We start from the raw sequence: 17,385 nt of genomic DNA, 5'->3' as shown, positions 1-17,385 counted from the left end.
GTATGATAGGCAATATATTGAAATATGCAAATAATTATACTTGTCTATAATTATCATTTATATTTGTAGAGTATAAAATAATATTTTTACCGTACAACCTGGTTTCATTACTTTTGGCAATGGTTAAACGAAATGAATGAATGAGTAATTGAGATTTTAATAAATATTTAACTTAATATCTACCTAATTAGTCATATTGTCTTGTTTATAAAATAATTTAATCTGGCAAAAACAAAACTTTAAATAAACACATCATTTCTAAATTAATTTTTAATTGCATGTTAAATTTAACATTGAGTGTTATTGCTGGGTAGCTACTCCCCTCACGCTTTCTAAGTATAATCCAGCTCATATGCTTATTGTAACTACTATTACAGATAGTATATATTCAAATAAATGTTAAAAAAAAAAATTGCATGTTAATAACTTGTATTTTGTTTATACACTAGTTAGTTTTTTTTAATTTTCTAAACACTATGGGTCTCATAATTTTCCCCCTTGAAAAAATTCTGCTTGCCACTGATGAGAGAAATATAATAAATTAATATGTAATCAATGTCAACTATTTAAATAAACATAAAAATAATTTATTTTGAGAAACAAAACTAAATTCATGTGTCAGCCACCCCACGCAGCATTTTAATATTTCCCAACTATGGTATAAATATTTTTAGGAAAACAATATAGTTGTCAAAATATTTGAGAAAGTTGCGTAAATAATAAGGAAATATTTTATTTATATTTTTGGCCAAGAAGTTCATTTTTGAAAAATATTTTGTAAAAAACATTAACAAAACATTTTAATCATATTTTTAAAAAAAATATCTTCATGGAAACATTATAAAAATATTAAGTCAACATTTTTGTGCAATATTTTATTATTTTATGAGAATAAAATATTTATACAATATTATTCAAGCACTTCAAAATATTTTCAAAATATTATCATTTCTCAAATGCTGTGTGGGACTCTGTAGTCGCTGTCCTGCGATATATACCATGGCTTATACCCTTAATAATAAATACTATTTATTTATAATCAATGCTTATATTTATGAGATTCTGTTATTTTTATTTGGTATACATTTGTGATGAACTTTATACAACTTTTTCCTTTTTTAACGCAAATTACACATTACTGTAACAAAATTACTTTTGCAGTAACGCTATAGTAATTTTATTATATTTTATTTAAATTAATTGTAACGAAATTTCTTTTAAAAATGAATTTCTATGGAGTAACGTTTTATTTTTCACGATATTAAAATAAGTTATGAATGTATATAAAATGACATGATTAGAGAAAAATTAGAGAAAATATAAAAATCTATACGATCAAATTTCTATTCCGAAAGTTTTAGATAATACTTATGAATATTATAAAAGATCCAGGAATTTTACGCATTTTATTCACGCATAATAACATTAAGCCATTGTCATTATATAGTGTGCCTATATAATCAATGTTTTACCTTTACTGCTATAAAATGTATATTTAATAATATTAATAGAATACCTACTACTTATTATTATAGTCGTTATGGTCATGATTTTGTGATAAATTTTTAAAAAAGTAACTTTATTTTTAATGCCTTACTTTTTGAATGAAAAAGTAACGTAACGTGATAAAAATAATGTCTGGTAACGCGAATGTAATTTAAATAAAAATATTTAATGTACATAATGAATAACGTATTTTTATTACTTATCAAAAGTAATTTACCCAGCACCGGTTAGTTAGTTCGCAGTTCTGATGATCAAACCTGGATAAAGGAAGGGAGGCACCACCTAGGCCAACAGCGGTATTTATATAGTCATGATCACATATATAATATATATATATCATATATTCATATGAAGAAAAACTAAGTTCGGAGGAAAGGAAATTACTATTTAAACTAATTTAAACAATTATATAAAAATTAAAGTAAATTATGGCTTATTGATACGCAGTAAATCTAACTTCGTGGTTCATATACCCTAAATTTAGAAATAAGTAAAATCCTGGGACCACCTACAGTGTGACCCGTACCTAGTATAAACAATATTTATTGGTTTTTGTATTGATTGGTGTATTGCCCAAATTACTGGCCCTTTTTAGTTTCCCGACCTGCAACCCGCTCTTCTGATGTTTCACAGTTTCAGCAACTCTTGAAGTAGAGCTCTGATTAACAGGGCTTATTTGATTAACATACAATTCATTAATTATTTAGAAAGAAATTTGACGATGAGTTCAAAATATAAATTATAATTAATATTTTTAAAGTTTGATAAGTAAAATGAAATTAATATAGTTGTATGATATAATATTAAAGTTCTAATAATATTGTTTTCATTATATTGTGTTGAATGTCTAATTTATTTAAGCAGAATTGTTAAAATTCTAGTTGTTTTTACTTCACAGATTAAAAAAGAGTTTTTTCTTAAATTAAAAACATGTATTATTTAAACGCTCAAATCCTGTTTGACAAGTTTTTGTTTGAAATATTATTCATAGCTATGGTTGCCAGATATTGAAATTACCTAACCGGGACATCAAGTATAAATAACCTTTTTTTTAAATACTTATTAGCTAATACAATTTTAGATTCTGAGCGGAGCGATAAATGTATTGATTTTACAATGATGTGTGTTTATATATTTTTTGCGTGTGTACACGATAAGTAGTCGAAATAATGTTTCGATTTTGAACTTCAGTAGGTATTTTGTTTTATGGGAAAGTGAATCTAGTTAGTGCATTAGGGAAGTTAAAATTCAATATGCCCATTATAGTGTTCCGCACCGAGAAAAATCAAAAAAAATTAAGGAAAACCGGGAAATTTTACGCTAGCGACACCCAATTGGCCATCATTTTTGTTATAACCTAATACTAATATTGATACTTTTCGTATGAATGAATTTTGAAAAAAATGAACGAGGATAAACACAATAGTGTATATAATATGAATAATCATTTTTAACTTAATAACTTGGTATACAAATTATTTATTTATTTTCAGGGGCATGAATTCAGTATATTATATATTGAGTAATATTACTCTATGATATTATATCGGGTTATTGCCCTATAGCAGGGATGGGCAACTGGCGGCCCACGGGCTGCATGCAGCCCGCGTACCTTTGTTATCTGGCCCGCACTGCATTTTCAAATTTTGTGTTTTCGTGTTTTGTAGTAATTATTTTAAAAATGTCCGCTAAAAAGCGTAAAAAATAAATGTTAGTAAATTTGTAGGATTTTTTTTTTTTTGCTTTCTCCTATGCACTGCGGCCCGCTAGATTTTAAAGTACTTAAAAGTGGCCCGCTAGTTATTTTGAGTTGCCCATCCTTGCCCTATAGGACTATAGTCTCCTACCAACTAGTTTTATTATGAATCATAGCATGAAGTTTTGTCAGAACTTTGAGGTTTTTTTATAAAATTTTAAGCTTTGATTAGGTATATTAAATGTTTTAGCTTTTGTGTCTATTTATACGGTTTATAGTAGAAAATTTAAAAAAATGCTTTGATATTCAACTTTCTGGTAGCAAATTGAACCTAGTTAGTAATTTAAGGGAGGGGGGGAATAATAAAAAGGTCCAATATTTTTCTAAAAATAGTGAAAATAGAATTTTGTACGTAAACCCAATTTTTGACAAAATCAATTTAACATTTTTGTTTTAATTCAAAATTAAAGTTTGAACCACCGTATGAAATTAAAATTTTTTCCAAATACTTATATAAACATTTACTAGACATTTAATAATTTTCAAAATATTTTATATCTTTTTGTGTTATTCATAAATATTTGATATTATTGAATTTTTTAATATTTTTTTCAATTCAATAATGATTAAATTTTCGTTGTTGGGTGATAAAAATGTTCCTCATAAATTGTTCTTACCGCAAATAAAAAAGATAGTCACATTTTTTTTTTTACAATCATTTAAAATTTATTTTTTATAATTAGTTTTTTTTTTTTAAGAATGTGTATGAAAATGAATATATATAATGTTTATAATTTTGTAATAGTTTTTGGGGGGTTTTTGGAGGGGAGGCTAATTTCTGCTAACGATGATGAGAAACACTTCCTCCTACGTTTACAGCAAAGCGGTTACCTACTTGTCTACTTTTTTTGTTGAATGAATTGATTGCGCATATTATGTATTGATGTTTGATGTTTCGACTCGGTGTCGTTATGAAGAGTTTATTTTGGTGGTAAAATCTACATTCCCAAATTGTCTAAAGTTTGCGTATTATTGTTACATATTATTTTGAAAGTTAATAGATTTATACTCAAATGGAAATTCTTCTTCCTGAAATAAAACAAATTAAATGTAAACATGTCCCCATCATGGTTTTGGTTTGGCGGTTTGGCAATTTTCTACATAACAATACTGTTTCATATATTTTATCCACAGCTGTGGCATTCCGAACTTATATAGTTATACATGGCTTTGTATAACCAATAACCATCATATAAATTAAATATTAATTTGCTCGTGTGTTTCTCTAACCCGACGAATAATGGTGATATAATTATATAATATCGATAGTCGATCAACTAACAAATAACGATATAAGTCGTATAATATCGTATAAAATCCAGTTTACATTATAAAAAAATATTGTCTTGAAATAACTCGTAAAAACCTTATAACAGACGCGCACAGAAAGATGGTACCATGTGCTTTTGGAACCTGGTGACCATGGGGCCCCGACGTCAATGGCAGCGGTTCTGTGAAACAAAACGCCAACAACACCGCTGTACGGGAAGCGACGGCGACGAAATCGCTCTTCATCAACAGGTAAAACATAATAAATAAATTAAACCTTTTATACAATACGGAATTAAATCGGTAAAATGTTTATAATTTAACAAATTATAATATAATAAGGTATTATGGCGTATGCGGGTTATTATAGGTAAATTTCGTGGTTTTAAAATAAAGTAATAATCTTATGCTTGTGTACACAATTAGCCGGATTATATGGATTTATCACTGTGATACACAATTGAATAATCATTAAACGCACTATATTAAGTATCGTCGTCCGGATTTTGTATACTTATTACTTATTAGCAGTTATTTATTGCACGACACCGCTGAGCCTACATGTCTATATTTTTAATATTTGTGTAATAAAATATTACTCACATATCTAACATTTATATTTCCTCAGCCTTCCCGCAAAATATACTATATTATATTATTATTTGACTTTTACATGTCACAAGAGCCATAAAGTATTTATATAGGGTATAATATTATAATTTATAATATGAGTACGGTTTACACTTTACTTTACACCATATAGGTGTATGATTAGGGATATGATTTCTATTTAACACGTACCTACGCTTTTTTGAAGCATCACAAAAATTAATTTACGGATACATAAAATAATAATAAAACATTTTAAATTGATTTATTTTGCATACATTATACTGCTATTTTTTTAATCGTTTGGATTGAATCTAAGCATATAACTCATAAAAACGCTGTCCCCTAAAATATTATTAAATATTATTCGTATACACCTTGTAATTTCTACGTTGTAATTCGTCTCGTATTAGGTTTTTTTATATTCGCATTATATAACTGTAAGCTACTGTATAAACGTTTAAGTAGGTATATTTAGATTTAATATCTCTGTTATGCAGTGACCTTTTTTGATTCTCTTTATATTATACTTCGACGTTATGTCAGCTGTCTGTTAGATTTCGTTGGGACCATCACTTTTGTAGGCCATAATACTGAGTGTTAAATTAAACAGAATTTTTTTTTTGACTATCGATCAATGTATCATTAAGACATGGTTATATAATTTATATAATTATATATTTCGTTTTCAATAGTGATTTTATAATAAATTAATGATTATTTTTTTTTTAATTTTAATTGGGCAAATCTTAATTTATTGATCGACGATAAATGTAATAATGTACTTAGTATGTACCTACATTATAGTTTATATAGTTATAGAGAAGAATATTAGAAAGATTGTTTACAGTTTATTATTGAATAAAATTAGTTAGTTGGTTAGTCGGTTGGAAAAAACAAAAGTTGGTTCTGGAAGAAAATTGACCATCCTCACGATGGCTTTCGCAATTTTTTAAAAATATATTTAATTAATATTTAAAAAGTATAATAATACATCGGCGTATTAGGTAGTGAAATTTTAAAAATACAATTACTTTTTCTTTAAATCAAGGAATTATCATAGGAAGGATCATTTAAACGCTTAGAGACTGTGCATAAAATATAATTTATATATATTTTATAATATATATACCATATACTATATATGTTATAAAACAACAAATATTTTATTTTGAATTTATTATGTGTACATAAAATAATTTTAAACGAGTCTATTAGTCTATTATGAAACAAGTGTGAGCTTTTGTTACATACCACATTACATCACTCGAGTAAATGATCATAACGTTTTTCATCATGTTTCACCAACATTTATTTTAAGTGTTACGTTTTAATTATTATACATTATTTTAAAACGACGTTAAATGAAAAATTAAAAAAGAGGGTAAGTGGATGTCGCTCTGCTGTACAGTAGGTTACAAGTGGGTCTCTGTAATGGATGGAATTAAATTTGAATTCAATGATAATATATCATTGTATACGAAAAACGATTCTGAGCCGAGACTAGGATATTTTGTGTTGTATATCTATATTGTTATTACAATATTACTATTATTAATACGGTAGCCGGTAAGTTGAAGTATTTTTATAAAATTACAAAAAAATAACAAAAATAGTTATTCTTGGTTATTTAATATGTAATTTTTGTCTAAATTTGAGCATAAATTAACTATAAAATAAAACTGTGTTTTTATATTTTTTTGGATTTTTTAGATACAGAGTAACCTACTTACGTAAAACCTAGTTTTACATTTTCAATCGATTATCGTTTAATACATTATTAGTTCCGGAGCAATAAAGTTACGACGTTTTAAACATTTAAAATCGGGGAAAAATATAAGATAATAAATTAAGATACAGTTCCAAAATTATTATAGAAAGAATATCAGTGTTCGATCACCCATACTCTATAGTATTCTTGACTTATGTAAACCTTAAACCATGCAGTATTTTTTTTTAATTCGTACCATATTTTGATCCTATATTTTCATAACTATTATTATTATTATTAGTATTATTATCAAACAGATTTAGGAAATGTGACTTTGACTATGAAATAATGTTATTTTTTTTTGATATGTTATATTTTAAATTATTATAATTATTTACATAAATATTTTTGTATAATATTATATAGCTTAAAATGGAAAATGGCTACGTTGCAGAGTTTTTTATGCTCAATCGTGTAGGTTTTCTTTTGTATTCCGATTTCCTTTGATATACTAACTATATATTATGTATATTACTAATATAATTAAACAAATTATTTATCACTTTTTCAATAAACACGATAAGACAAGTAGTTCTACTGCCGTATTGGATGAATTCAAAGGCGTGCATGATATAATATTCTTTGTTGTATCGTACCGGCACAGCACTAGTAAAGTTTTCCGATCTCGTGTCTCTGAATGAATATTTCTTGTTTGATATATTAATGAGCGTACAGTGTACACATCAATAGAATCATATATGTGATTTGACTTAACGGTGTATCGTACAAGTTAGGTTAACCTTAGTTAACCTACACAGTAATAATGCACTAATATTTAATATGTTGGCGACTAACGTCTAACAATCGATCGCAGAGGAGTGTACTGGTCTGTCCGCCGTCGTCTGCATACTTGTTCGACCGAGATCAAACTTTATACTTACTCAGTAGTCAGTACTCTATACATATCCGACATTCCGACGCATATTATATTATTAGTGCATGAATACACAGGTACGTTGTTATAATGAATAATGATATATTATACAAAACGCACCACTTATGATTTAAAACCTATAATTTTAACATTAAAATTTAGATATGTGGATACTATGCCTCTGATCAGTCGGTAAACACGTTTTTCGGAAAACCGCTTACAATTTATTTGTACTGCGTCGCGTACCTACTATACCAGTTATTGCACACGCAAAAACACTTACGATGACGTGCACGTACATAACAGTGTAGCTATATTATACTAAGTTGTATACATATATTAATATCCGAATATAAGATATCGGAAGTTTTTATTGAATTTTTCTAGCTCTGAAGTTTTAGCACCACCGGTCGTGTTCTATACCGAAGTTTCATTTCTTTGACACAAACACACATGTCACATAAATATTATAATATGTATATCATACACAATGTAATATGAATGTTACGCGCACGCTGTATAATATTATTTCAACGAAAATGATCATAATATATTATAAATTATAATATTTTATTTATATAGGTAATATAGCTGGTATATTAATATTAGTATCTACATTCCACAGTCTACACGTATGATATACATATATAATAATAATATTATGGCGGTGGAATATATAGACATTTGTTGTAAAGACACTCTCTGCGAATGACGTCAATAGTGACCTTAAATGACATATGCGGTCGACATAGCAGTCTCCTTCTCCATCCGTCTGTCCTGTGGCCGTCACCGCGGTGTGTATAATAATAATAATAATAATAATAATAATAGTAATAATAATATAATATAATATCGGCCGAGGGGCATACTTGTGCACGCGAGTATGTGTGGGACGTGAGTGTACGTGTGTATTGCGTGTGATTATGTGTGTGTGTGTGTGCAAGTGTGTTACGACGTATATGCCATTCTACCTATATCACACACGTGCGTGTGAGAGTGTGGTATTCGTACTTTGTTTACTTGTTTCATAATATATATTATATTATATTAGGTATAATATAATAATATTATCCCATGTAGTCCTGTATGCTCCACGATCTCGTTTTATATGACAGCGATGATATTACTTAAATAGTTATATAATATAATGTGTTGACTTGTTAATTATTATGATATGAGATTATGGAAACATTTTATTGTTGACCAATTTATTGTTTATAAATTTATAATACATTTTATAGATCAATTCGATCTTTCATCTTCGTTGTTGTCCCCATACGGTTTTCACTTTTCACACATGCTGATTTAATTTTCACGTCGGTACACAGTACTTTTTGATTTTGGCTAACCATCATTATAGTAATATAAATACAATATCATCAATATATTTTAGTATAATCCCCGGATATTGGGTGATTAAAATATTCTACAATATTTTTTTTTTGTCTCCTCCTCACATAGCTTTTCAGTCTTCCAGTAGATCACAGCACGAATTATACATATTTTTATGACATAAATGTTAATAATATTACTCTACTCCCAAACGTCTATACTATTTTTAGGAACTTCATTTAAAATTATAACGCCCGCCCCCAAAGCCTAATTAAGCGTCTAAGCGTTTAAGCCTAAATAATAATAATTTTGATAAACTTACTCACGAGTTAAAGCAGTGATTTTTCCTTCCCAACCTTTTTCCTTTCTCGGGCCACTTTGGTAAGCAATTATCTTCAAGCGGGCCACAAAGAATAAAAGTACAAAAATAATCTTATATATTGGACTTGTTTTCTTCTCTTTTACTGTCTATTGAAAAGATTATGAATTGAGATACAAATTGTAGGTACACCATTAGTTTGATCAGTACGTTATTTTAAGTACACGGGTGATATCGATATTGTAGAGTTTCCTAATGAAAATGTCAGACAGAAAAAAACGCAAATATAATGATGATTGCCGATTTTTTAATGAAAAATGGTCTATAAATTACTTTTTCATTGAAATTAATAGAAAAGCCGTTTGTCTTGTGTGTCGTGAAAGTTTTATTATTATCATTATAATTGTATTTTTTGGAATAATTATTTAAACGAATTCATACATTTAAATAAAAATAATATATGAAAATAAATAATTTAAAAATTTTTTCATACGTTTTTAAAATTGTTTTTACTTTAGAAAATTCGTAACGGGCCACATAGAATACCTTCGCGGGCCACACGTGGTCTTGTCAATTATTAAATTGATATTTTTCTGATTTATTTTACTTAAATAATACGTAATATTATATTATATATTATATTGACATGTATTCGTTTTACGTCATAATAATATTATTATGTTGAGTTTAACGATAATGACGATAAGTAGTTATTCTCAAGTACATGGACAACAGTCAACGATCATTATTAATTATTAATATTTCAATTTCCTCAGAATTAATTTTTAAATAAAATATCGAAGTACAATTTGTTTAAATAACATATTATTTTGTTAAATGAAAATATAGTTGTATAATAGCGGTATACTTGTAAATACGTTTAAATAAATATAACAATAGTTATGTTTTAATTTTTAACATCAACAAAAAATTACATGATGATTTAATTATTTCTTATAGCATAATACGCTTACAAGTAGAAAAAATGCTAATTCTAATTAATATTAATGTTCTGTGATTGAGTAGGAAATAGGAATACATTTGACAATAATTTAATACTGAAATGCGGTAAGTAATTGAAAATTTTTGAAAGATTATCATACAGATCATTGCTTATTAACCTATTTTACAACGTTTTTTCTATGCTAAAATGCACTTAGGCATCATTAAGATTTTAGGATTTAGAACCTCAAAATTAGTTTTTAATATGAAGTGTACAGCTTGCATAAAATATCAAAATATCACCTAATGACTTATACTACCCAAAGAACAGAGATATTCAAACTTTATCATCTCACAGTTCCTTTGTGTATTGACAATATTTTTACGGCTCCCAAACTATTATGAAAAATTTGAAACAATACTTATACAATATTATAAAGTCAATATGGGTGATAATAACAGTGACTAGTACTAGAAATAAAACTTCAAATAGTTGGGCAATGTGTTTCCAAAAATCGCTTTAATGATTACAAATAATATTTACATTAATTATAGTTAGGTACATGACCTAAATTTTTTTGGTTTCCTATGCTTTAACGCGGCTCTCTTCATCAACTCTCGCGACGCCCCTGTGAGCTATTTAGTATATATCTGTGGTTGCAACGTACAGTTTATATCCTTGGAAAAAGTAGTGTAAGCTTACACTCGAAACCCTTATAGTTTGTTATACAAATATCATGCGATATGTTTTTTGTACTTATTTGCTGCGGTTAATTCAATTGTGCATAAATAGTTAAATTTTAAATAATCATAATTGAAAGACATAGAGTATATTTTAAGTGAGGCAAACTATTTTTGGTCTAGGCAACTTTCTATATGGACATTTTGTTATAATATTTTAGAAATATTTTGTGACTTGAAATTATATTCTATAAAATATTTTATAAATTAAATAGGTTCACTTACTTTAACTATAAATAATTGATCCAGGAAAAAAAAACAATCAAGAAAGATTTCTGAGGTAAATTAAAATATCATGGATAAAATAATTAAATATTATTGAATCAGGTAATTTATGCCTATTTTGGTAACAAGCAATAGTAACTTTGAGTGTTATAAACTTATAAATTATAATATTATATATATTTTATATACTATAAGTAAAATGTATAGTAGACTCAAAAATTAATTTATATATTGAGTGATCAGGTATTGTCTAAATTCTGTGGAGGATTTAAGGGTTCAAATAAGTCGGCAAATCCATAAGAGGTGCCTCCTACAGTCCTACAAAATGTATCAGTAACATACTTACGAAATTATTGCTATTATTAACCTAACAATGGTAAATGTTATTGTAGTTTGCAATATCAAATGTAATTATAATTTTGAGGTAAAAATAAGTAAAAATAAATAAATAAAATATATGATTTAGGTGCAGGGCCTCCGTATACATATTATTAAGAGAGGGACCTCGTTGGAATTTGCCGACTAAACGACTGTTAAATCCACAACTAATTGTCTTTCATTTTATTTTACAATACTATACACTATTTGACGTACAAAAATTATTCAATTAAGGATTATTAATAGCATTTTTTATACTCGGTCGCAATGCTGTTTAAAATTTTCAATTTTATTAATTTTGTTTGCAAGGTCTTTTTTGAGGTATAGATGCAAATATGGACATAATATAAAATGTGCGTATACATATTACATTGGTTAATTGTTTTTGACCTGACAGTCTGACTGTTTACTTTGTATATATATAGGAATATATTATTTAACCCTAATATTACTTATTTTTAAATATAATATCGTTATACTGTACTGCAGTTTTTCAAAATGTAGTATCGATAAGAATGTTTTCTTTAGATTGTGATGAAATAATGGAGTATTCCTGCGTCACTATAAAGTTAATGTTGTGAAATAAAAATATAAAGATTCTACTTAATCGAGCTCTCAGCAGTTTAACCTTTTTTTTTATAATGTACAGAAAACGTTCTATATGATTTAAAACAACATAGACATTTTTAATAATATTTCTCATTAGTAATTTCTCATATACTTTTTGGTCTTGTAATCTATTTCTATAATTTCATATTTGGATCATTTGATGTCAATAACCATTCGATGTACCACCATATTAGCCTATAGTAGCGTTTTATATAATATAACAATTATATTAATGTTTTAAACGATCTTAGTGTATCTTATATATTATACTTCATGTTGCTTTTCAATGTAAACATACATTTGATTGGTCGATTTCGTATGAATAAAATTATTATTATTTTTAATTTGACTATCGTTTAATTATATTTTTAAGTAATTAACTCTAGTACTTTTAATAGCTGCTGGTCGTATAAGAAAATATGATTATAAGCTACCTACGTAATAAAAAAGTATTACTTAGCAGTAAATATCCAAGGTGATATAATAAAATAATAAATTGTCTTATATGAATGGAAAAAAAAATTATAACACTTTACAAGATAAACTACTAGTAATGTAAACAAATGAAAGGAATTTTAATTTATGAAGAAAACTGTTTTAGAGTTTTATATACGTGTATATATATAAATAACTATACATACCTATTAGGTATATATTATATAAAATATAAAATGTAAAATCCAAAAATATATTATCTTCCTTTTGGTTTCCTGGTTTTTCTATTGAGGTTTTTAGATCAGTAAAAGTTAAATCGTGTACCTATAATATATGACGTATAAGACTCTACGACAAATAAAAATTAAGTAATAATATAATATGAAACTTTGCCATTGGCTGAACAGGAAAATTACATGCAAACACGGAAACTACCGCTGGTATATATACGTATATACATTATACACATTACGCACTACATAAATTAATAATAGTTTGTAAGATCATTGTTGTGTGACCAACAAGCAATATTTGCTTAAAAAAAAGATTTAATGACTATTATAACAAACAAATTTAAATGAACTGACCGGTCTGGATACTTAGCATTTTTATCGTTTAATAAAATTCTGTTAATATGCGATGATGCGTGACAATTAAAAAATTAGGTTCTTTATAATAATAGATGGTTTAGTCCTTAGAAAAGTTATGGGTATTGTGAAATAAAGAATTAGATTTGTTTCGGAAATAAAATCGTGTCGGTAAAAATGAAGTAGAAAAATCAAAAAGTGTTTATATAATATTATATAAATTAAACTTGATAAGTTGTATACAAGTTTTTATGTTTTTAGATATAAATAGATTTCTTGCACAATATGTAGCTTATTTAATGTAATGGTTGTATGTATAGTAATATACTTATTTACGTGTTTATGTATGTGCACAATGTATGCCAAAAGCCAATAACGTAGCATTTAAAAAAAGTAATAGATTAGTTACCAAGAAGAGCATAATAATAATCTATATAACTGTAGGTATTATAAGAACACATTTTTATAATTATTCTATTATTTTACCTTACGATTAATTATGTATTCCTATCCTATATAAATAAATATTGTTGTAATTATTATTTTAAATTAGTTACTATCTGTATATCAATAATTAGTTTTTAGCCGTCTACGAATTACTCAATTATTACGATTTCTTAAATATTCATATCGTATATATACCTAACCCAACCGTATACCATATTCGCATATCCGTCCGCACGTCATACATTTAAAACTATTTAGTTTTACGCTTATAATAATCAGAGTTGCAATTTTTTTTCCATTTGATATCAAATTTCAGAATATTTATTAAGTTTATTCTTTACCGTTTTAAAATACCGGTACACTTACACCTTTAGTGATTATACAACGTCAGGACTGAATATATGACATATACCTACATATCAGTTCATATAAAGTACGTCATTTAATAATTATCAGTTTACAAACAATTTGCAATTCAAACTTTTACATTTTACCAAAATGTACAGTTTTATTTTCAGATTTTGCATAATCATGAATATATTTTATATGATCAAATTTTTTCTAGAGTTTTTGGTACTTTGATTGTCTGATCTCTGATGTCATAATGTTGTTATTTTTGAGCAAGACAGCAGACATTTGTTTTTAAGTGAGGCAATAACACCGAGATGCAATATTTTTTTAATCCTTTTGTTAAAAAATATACGTAAGTATAATAAATTAGTATGATATTTATATATTATGATTTGTGATGCATCCGTGGTTAAGTTATATTTTAGCCTGAAAACATGACAGACAAAAGTTCATGGGTGAGCTTCATCATTGTATTTAGAAGGGCTGAACGCCCGGCTCTCATTTTTAATTAGCTTTTATATTTATGGAAATAAAATATAACTTTTATTAAAAAAAAATTAATTATCTGGCTTGAATAAATTTCCATGCATCGTATAATATATAATATCTATACTAATATTATAAGGCTGAAAAGTTTCTATATTTACTCTTTAATCTCATAAACTACTAGACCGATTTCAGTAAAGTTATATCAATACATTCCTTGAGAATATTTTCTAAAGTTTGATTTTAGCTTACTTTTCCAACCTCAGTATATGTAAGTTGCTATATAGAGTGGCCCACCGCCCACACATTAATTTTGTTTTAGCTAACGAAAATCAAATAATTTTTTGCTTATATATATAGGTATATATATTATATATTACTATACATGAATAATAAGAAATTGAAAACTTTGTCGATTACAGTTCTGTACAACGCATATTTAGTATTTATTTTTTTGTAAAATTTTCAACAGGTGTCCAAAATAATTAGTTACGGAAATCGCTTATCATTCAAAATGTTTGACTTAGTTCGTTAAATATGCTAATTATTTCTTGTTAATTCTTACAATTCTTACAATATTATTATTTAGCCATTTAGGCATAGCTAAAAAATCTATTACATTTTTTTCTTTCATAGGCTTTTATAGTTCGAAAATTATTCATACGAACATGTATGTATGTAATTTGAATGTACAAAGTAATAACTTATTAGGTACTTAGTTCGCCTTGATATTTTAATTACAAGGACACCTTTTTTTGAGATAGTTCAGATAAGTATTTACGAAGTTATATTTTGCCTATTTTAAGTTGAAAATTCGACACGGATGCTTAATGGATGTATACAGGATATAACAGATATAACTGACTTTTGGAATAACTTTTGTTTTAATCAATATTAAATTTATTTTTTATATATAATGTAAGTCGCTTGCGTTACATATATATTATTCAAAAAAATTATTTTTATTTTTTAACACTGAAAATAAAAAAATTAAAATTTGATGAATCTGCGATAATAAGAATAATTTTGATAGTAAAAACAATTATCTAAGTCAAGTAGTTTACTTTTTAGATTTTTTTAAAATATCAATATTTTTTTGATTAAATGAATTTGGAACGCACCTAATAACTTTTTTCAAAATATTTTTTTTGGGGAATTTGCTGACATGAATATATTTCTTAAATTATTTACTAGTTATTTCATTTTTATAATTTTTGTCATGTTCAAGCATAATTATTTTTTTTGTCACCTTGTATTTGTTTTGAAATTGTCCATTAGAAATTATGAAAAAAGGGTTTGCCTAACTTCGTAGAGTATCGCATTAAAAGTTAAGTCTTTTCGATTCTGAGACGAGTGATGACATTTTATCGTATTGATAAAATACTAAAATTATGGTATTGATTTAACAATGATGTGTGTCTTTACACCTTTACACCTAATTTTCTACTTCGGCATCTTAACTGGTAGGAATGTGAATCTAGTTGGTACTTAACTAAAAGTAAAATATTACCTATAGTTTTCAAAAGCGTCAGGAAAAACAAAAAACCAAAAAAAATAACTGTAGATATACATGAAATTTTTACCGAATGTTTATATTGGGATTTTCTATATACCATAACATTATTTTTACTCTCTTTGGGCTATTTACAGGCATAAGAAAATTACCATTTTTATTAGTTTTTTTTTAAACATTGTTGATGAAAAGTTTTTCTTTTGGTCAAAATTCGATTCAAAAAAATTGACTTGAAAATGTAATACTAAGTTTCTCATAAGTTGCTTTTATCATTTTCTATACATCGTATAGTTTTCAAAATATTTTTAGTAATTTTGAGCTATTTATAGTCATTTTCAATTTTAAAAGTTTTTCGTTGGAACATAAAACTTGAACATTTAATACAAAGTTTCTCATAATTTATTATGATAACAGTGAGAAATATCAAAGAATAATTTGCACGATTTTTTTTGTTGAGTATTCATCAAATTATATTATGACAAAATTCATCAAAATCTTGAAAACTTGCTTTTCAATTATTTTCTAGTTGAACATTTATAAAATGGTCAATTTTTATAGCTAATCGGATTGAAAATTTAATATTTGGATTCTCATAAATAGTTCATACTGTAACCAAAAAATCTTAAACTATACATAAACACAGTTCTTTTTTTAGGCATTATAAGTTCTAATTTGGACGAAATTAGATATTTAAACGAGGAATAACGGGTTTAGTTATTTTGTTATATTAAAAATGTTATTCGGGGATACTTAAAACATTTAAAGTATATTATTGTGACTTATGTTTTTCACACACAATGACATTTTAAAATGCAATTTCTTCAGCAAATAAATTATTTTAATCACAATTATATCATAAAATACCTATACTTAGTATTAGTTAGTAATATTATAGGCTGACAGAGCGTTTTCGCTCAAAATCGTTTTTCGTATACAATGATTTTATATCATTGAATTCAAATTTAACAAATCAATTACAGTGTACTCCTGTAGATTAAGACACCTTAAGAGAACGTCGCACCCGCATGTGTTGTCTCCATCTTACACACGTACGTTATAGCATTGATTTTATAATATACTATAAATATTATAGTAATTTTATAATAATATTATAAAATCAATGGCTATAACTTATAGCAAATGTTTGTTCAGCAGATTCAATTGTGTGCTGTTAGTTTTTATATTAGAGTGAATTGACCTATTATCAAATTTAAAAGGTAAAATTATTATTTAGG

The 17,385-nt window shown here is 26.4% G+C and overlaps 1 protein-coding gene across 4 annotated transcripts in view; it reads left to right on the top strand.

The window, feature by feature from the left end:
* Positions 1-17,385, top strand: part of LOC100164481 (inositol-trisphosphate 3-kinase homolog) — an 87,357-nt gene that overhangs the window by 15,377 nt on the left and 54,595 nt on the right. For 3 of the 4 annotated variants that reach the window (XM_008183747.3, XM_016803571.2, XM_008183748.3), the window contains exon 2: positions 4,639-4,783. The exons of the other annotated variant lie outside the window; for it this stretch is intronic. In XM_008183747.3, the coding sequence (XP_008181969.1) occupies positions 4,661-4,783 (123 nt within the window). In that variant the 5' untranslated portion in view covers positions 4,639-4,660. The remainder of the gene's footprint in view (positions 1-4,638; positions 4,784-17,385) is intronic. 4 annotated transcript variants of the gene reach the window in all.

This window comes from Acyrthosiphon pisum, chromosome A3 (assembly GCF_005508785.2).
Source record: "Acyrthosiphon pisum isolate AL4f chromosome A3, pea_aphid_22Mar2018_4r6ur, whole genome shotgun sequence".
Taxonomy (NCBI): Eukaryota; Metazoa; Arthropoda; class Insecta; order Hemiptera; family Aphididae; genus Acyrthosiphon; species Acyrthosiphon pisum.
This window is presented reverse-complemented; position numbering and strand designations above follow the sequence as displayed.